Source organism: Pterocles gutturalis, unplaced genomic scaffold (assembly GCF_000699245.1).
Source record: "Pterocles gutturalis isolate BGI_N339 unplaced genomic scaffold, ASM69924v1 scaffold22875, whole genome shotgun sequence".
NCBI classification, from domain to species: domain Eukaryota; kingdom Metazoa; phylum Chordata; class Aves; order Pterocliformes; family Pteroclidae; genus Pterocles; species Pterocles gutturalis.
In genome coordinates this window covers 177,081-185,149 of record NW_010144730.1, presented here as the reverse complement: position 1 = coordinate 185,149, position 8,069 = coordinate 177,081, and the positions used below count along the sequence as shown (strand labels likewise).

Below are 8,069 nucleotides of genomic sequence, written 5' to 3'. Positions count from 1 at the left end.
GAATGCACCGATTTGATAGCTTTGTGGAAAGCCTTGCTGTGCTGAGGACAGGATTTCTCATTCATGCCAGAACAAACATGATGATCCTTAAGACACTTCTAAGATCTCGGAAGATGGCGAAGCAGGACTTGAACTTTCACATCCTGAGTAGAACCACTATTTGACTGATGCAGAAATGCCTTTGGAAGTGTGCCACTTCAGCCGATGGGGCGCAAGAAGTCTCAAAAATGAACAAGGAAAGGAGATTTCTATCAACCTCCCTTTACAAAAATCAGAGTAGCTTTATATGATCAATAAATAAAAAAGAAATAGTAGTACTAAACTGAATTGTGTTGAATATATCCAGATTAATTTATTCTGAAAGTAGAGCTACAGTGATATATAAATGCCCTACCAATACTTGTTACTATACAAACACAGACTGAAAAGACAGTTCGTGTCCTAGGTGGCTTGTCTAGGTCTATGCTGTCACATGTAAGTTATGTTGTGCTCTGTGTGTGTGTTCTAAGCCACCTACAATTAAAAATAGGTTTCCTTGTTCTGGGCCTCTAATACTGCAAGTCTCAAAAGACATGTCAAACTCCCAAAATATTTTCATTTGTTTACAAATGTTTGTTGGAAGATAAGTTTAGCTCTATTTCTAGAGATGAGGAGGGGGGATGAAAGTGAGAATATGGGTCATAAAGCACACGTGATCCCACTGTTAGTGGAGTCAAAGTTTAATTTAAAAAATTGTTTCATTATGGAACCACCAAGGGGCTGCAGATTTTACACCCTGAGATGCTTGGAACCAATAGTTCCTCATCAGATGAACTCTTAAGATGTGCATGGAGAAGGCTTAAGGTGAACATGGTGCTGACCTGAAGATGCTGAGTTTCAGAGACCATAGTCCTTAACTGTGCCCTCATTTCACACAGTTTGAAGTGTATTTGCAGTAGGGCCAACACTAGTTCTTGTCTCTGTAGTTAGTTGCTCAGAGGAATTATACTGTAGACAGCCTGTTGGTGACCAGCGCCATGAACACAAGTTGGTTATGCTTGCTTAGAACAACCTTTTGCTTAAAATAATAGTGGTGGTCTGTCTGCAGTAGAGTTGCCAGGGTTGCTAGTGCTGGTGCAGAGTCCTAAATCTGAGAACTGATGCTACAGAAGTATTTTATGATCTAGTCTAAGGACATGATCCTGTAAATACTATTGGTCTAATGCTATCTAGTATGCAAACTCTTAAAGCACCAGATTTCATGGTAAATAGACATTTGTACCAAATAATGACTTCTGTGCAGAATCAGAACTTACATTTAGACTGTCTTACTACTCTCATAATAATAAGCCTTGGTATCAAGGTCATCAGCATTTAGATGATTCTGAGCATTGTGCATCTACTTTGCCTCCATTTTGGAAGAGGAAAACTAGTGTCTAAAAGTATAAATTGCACCAACACTTCTAATCGGACCACCACATTGAAATGCTGTTGGTCAGGGCAGCTCCAGTGCTGCAAAGTGAGAGATTTGTTTCCAGTGTGTTTGGGGGGGGTGGGGGAGTGGGACACAAAACAAAAAAAACAAAAGCCCACAACAAAAAAACCACCCACACACAAAACCCCCCAAAACCCAACAATGCACCAAAAGACCCATCACCAACAAACAAAAAAAAAACCCTAAAACAAACCAACAACAACAAAAAAAAACCCCTAAACAATCCATCCCTCTCCCCCCAAAAAATAAAACACAAAGAAAAAAACCCAAACCCCTTGAAAAACCAAGCAATGCTCAAGGAACTAAGTGTCCCCTCAGTATTATTGAATCTCAGCTTTGATGTCTTGTCTTTTCACCACTATCACCTGTCACTGATGCTGGTTTTCTTTGGATACCATGTATCTTTTAGAATGCATCTACACTAAACACTTATGCCTGGATGGGAGGCAGATACACTTGGAAATTTATGACCCTTGTTCACAGGTAAGAATTTTAGGGGGCAAAGAAAGGCTGTTCTTCATTCTAGCTGTGTAGTGGTAAAAAGAGTTGGGAATTACAAACTTTTTCTCTGTTCTTGGAATTTGTGCTTGCTGTTTTTTGAAAAGACTGAAATTTTATAGTTGCTGTGGCTCAGAACTGCTGAGTACTTTCCCATTTCTTGGAAGAAACCCTTCATTGCTTAGATTTTCTGTAAGTGCTTTTGCATTTTATGATACTACTAACAGAAATAACTTTTCCCACTAGTGCATCATGTAGATAAATACAGAGATAACTTATAGGTTATATGCAGTTTTCCCAAATGCCCTAAGTGGATGGAATCTAGTTTATAAAGCAAACAGTTTATTAAATGTCTACAGAAATGGTCAAAGTAGATAGGCCTGGCAGTAAGACTTTCATTCACAGAATAGATGCAAGGAAGGCCATAATGCAGGCTTGTACGTGTTTACAGCTGAACTTTGATCACAATAAACTACTTTGTAATAAAGTTTTTTGTATTAACTTCTTTCCTGCTATTAGAGGAATAGAGAAACTTTGGTATTGTCTAACACATCTAGACCTAGATCCCTTTTGGGCAGTGATCTTACCTTTAGACAACTAGGATAATGAATGCTAAAGCCAGAAAGCACTGTAAGTCTGACTTCAGACATAAATGCTAGGTCTTAAAAACTTAAACCATTTAGCGCATAAAATGAACCAGTAAACAAACTTGCATTCCTAGAGACAAGCAAAAGCATTGCTTGTCCCAGGGGAATGGGGATCCTGAAATAGCCACTGTGCCATGTTATGCTGTTCCATGGAGTCCCCCTTGCCACACAGTCTGTTAGAATCTACTGTTCTGTGGACTTGCTTCTGCCTATCTTAGACTTCTTTCCTAAGCCCCCCCCCCTACAGCTTCCACCTGCTGTCATATTAAATCATGCAGCATGTGAACAACTTTTTAATAAAGTACTTGGAACATTGGGAGTTGCAGCTATCTAGGTTAAAGCAGGTTAGACTACATCATGGGTAGAGACTTTGGTTGATACAAATTGGGCACCTTTTTGCTTTTAAGGAGACCAGAGATCAGCTGTCTTAAGGGCAACTCCTCTTGCCAGCTCTCTTTGAGCTGTCTTGTACTAGTTCTTCCTTAGGAACAAGGCCTAACTTTAGCTGTTTGCCTTCTGCTGCTCTCTTCCTAACTTGTTTTTAGTGCCTGCAGAAGAGTAGGCAGCAAGTAGTGGTGGTCTTGTTTTTTGTCTGATAGGACTGGTGATTCTAGAAAGAGATGGATGGAGTATGGAGGTCCTGTTATCACATGAGAGCTGGGGAAGAAAAGTAGGTCCTGAGAGGAGGTCAGACTGGGGAAGGAAGAGTTGCCATTTTTGTTTCTGCTTCCTGAAATCTACCTGCTCTCTGAGGCTTCCCCTCTGGTAGCTGTATCCCTGTTCTGCAAAGCTCACTGTCCCTCCATCCATCTGGGAGACAGCTGTGACACAGGTTGCCTTTCCTGCCCCTACACCTGGCTGCACAGTCACCACAACATTAAAAAACTCCTGTATTAAAGATACTGAAATCTTCAGACAGTTCTAGAAACTTGTTTCATCTTTTCTTTCTCATGCATCCCCTTTCACTGCCAGCATTCCGTTACCATCCCTTATGGTAAGTTACAGCCTTCCCAGTCCAGCTGTTTCTGATGTTACAGCGCTGTCCTGATGCTGAGCTAATCCAGGCAACCAGGGTGGGATGTCAGTGGAGGTTATACATTGTAAGGAGCTAGTGAGGGAACAACTTTAATAGTACTCAAATTACTATTCAAGATGGGTATTCCGCAAAGCAAAATAATTTATTTTTTTTTCTGGTCAGCTTCCAGTATTTTACCTATCTTGAGTCACCTGGTCTTGCTAGCTGACAAATCATCTGCGGTGATAAGCTAATTTAAAATAGTTTTGAAATTACATTCCTTAGCTTAACGGGACTGTTTGCAGCTGTTGCTTTCTAGAAATCATAAGTGTGACAGTTTCTAGGGGTGGAGGGAATCAAGGATTGGTATACCCCTGTTATCACTTGAGTGACTTTGGTCACTAGTTTTATTAAAGTCAACTCAGACTGAAAGGAGATTTTTTTTTTTTTCTGGCCCTGTAGAAATATATCCTATAGGTAAATATTGTTTCAGACTTGAGCAATGCAAAGAAGAAACAGAAGAAATGAGCAGGAACAAAGATTTTTCTTACAAATTCATTAAGCTTACTGTAGTCAGAATATTAGGATCGTGTGAAACAGAGCTATAACCAGAAACTGCACAAATACTGATGGCTCATGTATGTTTCATTCTCGTGTAACTCTGCAGAATATTCATCATAAGCAATGGCTGTACAGGTTATGCAATTTTGCTGCTTAAATGAAGCGTAAATGTTTCATAATGAATTTGTCAGTGATCCAAAGGGCCATCCGGAGTGATGGTTGATTGTTAGGCTTTTAGAGCAGGGCTCACCTGATAGTCAGTGTCAGCACCTAGACCTATTAATATATTTTGCAATAAAAGATAAAAGATTCTCACAGTCACAGCGACAACAAAAAACGCTCTGAAGTGACAACAGTAACATTCTTTTTGCATGTGAATTTGAACTTCTTTCAGCCACAGCAGGGGAAGCTCTCCCTCACAGATGAGCTCCACTGGGCTGATGGATTTATCATTGTTTACGACATCAGTGACAGAGCATCATTTGCATTTGCGAAAGCATTGCTGTACAGGATCCGAGAGTCTCACATAGGAGCTTGTAAAAAGTAAGTGGCATTATTTTTATTTCCCTCAGTAAATGTACAAAAAAGCTGAGAAGTTTCTGTGAGCTGTAGGCATCCTAGTAGCAATTAAAATCCAGCAGCATCCTAGTGGTATAACAATACCAACAATAAGGTACCCAAAGGTAAACTGTGTTGCAAATTGCAGTCTATTTCACTATATCCAAAGCCAAGTACATGTGGGTTTTTTCCTCTTATTTCTTACAGCACTACTATTTAAATAATTGTCATAAATCTGTCTGCTGTGATTTGCATGGGTAAAAAGCTATCATAGTCTATGCTTTTACTCCCTCACTCCATTACCAATGAAAATGCACCAATGTGGGGGCTGGAGTAAGCAGTTCCTACAACAAATGAATCTAACACCATGGATGTCTCCTAAACTGCCTTTAGCAGAACCCCGAGGTTATTTGTGTACATGAGTGACCCTGGAGTAAGCAGTTCCTACAACAAATGAATCTAACACCATGGATGTCTCCTAAACTGCCTTTAGCAGCAACCCCAAGGTTATTTGTGTACGTGAGTGACCATATGGTAAGAAACAAACTGCTTTCAAAAAGAACCATCAAAAATTGCAAGTCTGAGTAGCTGTGGTGGTATTCCTGTGTCAGTCAGTTGAGGTGCTTTCTAAGTAAATGAGAGTGAAAGCCTTTAGTTATATCAGAAGTGGAGTAAAAAAAAAAAAAATTAACACTTTTCTGTTTTACTACTGACCTTTCTTAATTAAGATTTGTCTGGAAAGAGTTCATTTTAGCAAAAGCTCAGAATTGGGATTCCTGTGTTTTCTTCTGAATTATGCTATTGACACTGATCCGTCTTTTTGACTATTTGGTTATCTACAAATGGAAATAATGATCACCTTGCTGCTTCATGAAGTCCAGGAGCTGACAATATACTCAGCAGTATAGAGTATCAAAACTGGAGTGGATGAAAAATACATGAATTCTCAGAGTAGAGGAACCAAAATGAAAGATTACAGATAAAGAGCAGCTTGTCTGGAAAATCCTTTGATGTTTAAGTATGGCCAATGGAAAACTATAACTCTACCTGGCAAGGTTAGGGGGTGGGTTTGTTTTTTTGGATTTCCTGCAATAGCTGTTATCCTGAACAGACATATTTTTCATACACATGTAGCACAGCATTTAGCAGAGTATTATAACATATCTTTGTCTCTAATCAGAACCTTTCTGATTTCAGAATGGTGGAGTCATCAGTATGTTTAGTTGGTAATAAACAGGATTTATGCCACATGAGGGAAGTTGGCTGGGATGAAGGACAGAAGCTGGCAACGGATAACAAGTGTCAATTCTGTGAACTGTCTGCAGCAGAACATTATCAGGAAGTTGTGGCAATGTTCATGAAAGTCCTGAGGAATATCACCTCCAACTTCAAAGTAAAGGAAAAAAGACGACCAAGTGGATCAAAGTCAATGGCCAAGTTAATCAACAATGTGTTTGGAAAGAGAAGAAAATCTGTGTAAAAGATAGTCTTGAAGTAGGAACAAGCTGAAATAATGGAGCACAGGCAGCTCTTGGGATTCAGTCAGTTTCCTCCAAAGGTCAATGTCTGGAGGCGTAAGACAGTAGAAAACAAAGGCAGGAGATAGTATGGGCGAGTGGACAGGGTCTAGACCAAGAAGACCTGACCTTCTATTTCCAGTTCTACTACAGATTTATTGTGTTAGGGCTACGTCACTTTTAAACTGTAAGCTGCTCCTCACCCTGCATCTCGTAAGTTCTTCAGAGGAGACTTTTAGTCTGTGTTTGTTCAAAACCAACATGGTCTTGGATAGAGCTTCTAGGTGCAACTGAAATATAAACAGTTATAACCAATAAACTCAGCCTTGCTGATCAAAATCTTACTTCAGAATTCTGAGAAATAGTTGTGGTTTTGTGCAAGAACACTTGCACTATAGAAAAGCAAAATACTGCTACTGTATGTGATAATGTGTTTAACTCAAGGAAGGATAGCTCAGATCCTTGTGTGCCTAAAGGTGCCTAGCACCTATCAACTAAATGCTTAGACACCAAATCTACAAAAGGTATTTACCTGCGAAGCTGCCTTGCAGAGACACCAGAAGTAGGGAAGCAGGTAAACAAAACAGTATTGCCTCCTGTTTCAGGACTTTTTTTTTAGTGATTAAAGAAAGTAGAGAATGTTGAGAAGGATGGGAACCGAAGTGTTAGTGAAATGTTAGTGAGCACTGGACTGTTTTGGCAAGGTTGTTGATTAGTGAAATAATTTTATGGCTAGGGCCAGTATAAGGTCAGCGTAATACCTTGGGCTGATCCCTTTCACAGAACAGTTTTCATGGGCTGTAACAAAGTTTCCTTACCTGTAAGGTGGATGTGCCTGTTGAATTTTAAATGGGAGTGGAAGCTTGAATATCACATGGACTGGTAAAAAGCACAAGTTCTTTAGGATGTCTGCCTGGTTTTTAAGGTCAGCCTGTTGGTAAGACCCGTACTCCTAACTTGCATAGAGTCTTTTTCCTGAGGACCAATGCTTTTACAATGAGTCATCACTATGGTATTGAAATGCCACTTTAGAGAGCACTAAGGAATATGTTAGCCACACTTTTAAAATGTGGATATTAAACATCAGACAGGTCTAAATATATTGTCAACTGACATTCAGAGCTCTTACTGTAGACTTAACTAAATAAGGGCTTAGCCCAGTGTGTTTGAAAGTGCTATGCTTGTACAGAAATTGTGAAAGGGAAGACAAGTGTTCTGAAGATGAATTACTGCCTCCTACACATTCCACGGGACAGCTGGGATTCAGCCTTTGTTAGCTGCTGAAGTTGAAGCCTAGCTCTGCTTGGAAATTTTACCTGCATTGAAACTAGTAAGATTACTTTATCAGTCACAGGAGAATACTGATTTTCAAATGTCCACCCCATAAGATAACATAAAAAAGCTATATAATCTTAGCATTACTGTTGTAAAATAAAACTAAAGCACATTTTAGTAAGTGTTGACCAAAGATCACTTCATTTTTTTAAGGAAAAGACACTGTTTATTTCACTTGTTTTAAGACAGCAAATATTGGAATATAGTTCTCAGTACTGACAGGCACGGTGTTGCTTTACTTCTATGTAAATGCTGCTCTGCCATATCAGGAGTAGTGTATTTAACTGTATTGTCAATATCTGTGAGGCTGAACTCAAAGACTACTCATGTACACCTTTCAGCTTTCCAGCACACACAGAATTCCAGAGTTACTAACAGACTGTTGATCTGTCAGGTAGCAATATCTTGCCAGCTCTAGCATTGCCAGATTTGAAAACTCTTATCTGTATTTACTGCTATGGTAT

General features: G+C 39.4%; 1 protein-coding gene across 1 annotated transcript; it reads left to right on the top strand.

Moving 5' to 3' along the window:
• Positions 1-1,870: 1,870 nt before the first annotated feature.
• On the top strand, positions 1,871-6,602 carry RERGL (RERG/RAS-like). The gene is made up of 3 exons (XM_010085184.1): positions 1,871-1,957; positions 4,596-4,738; positions 5,951-6,602. Exons 1-3 carry the CDS (start codon positions 1,871-1,873, stop codon positions 6,231-6,233), a joined length of 513 nt encoding a protein of 170 aa, XP_010083486.1. The 3' UTR covers positions 6,234-6,602.
• The last annotated feature ends 1,467 nt before the right edge of the window (positions 6,603-8,069 follow it).

Coding starts and splice junctions, on each gene's coding strand:
- RERGL (XM_010085184.1), top strand. CDS start 1,871: ATGTATCTTTTAGAATGCATCTACACTAAACACTTATGCCTGGATGGG. Junction 1,958..4,595: donor TTTATGACCCTTGTTCACAG/GTAAGAATTTTA, acceptor TTTCAGCCACAG/CAGGGGAAGCTCTCCCTCAC. Junction 4,739..5,950: donor CACATAGGAGCTTGTAAAAA/GTAAGTGGCATT, acceptor TTCTGATTTCAG/AATGGTGGAGTCATCAGTAT.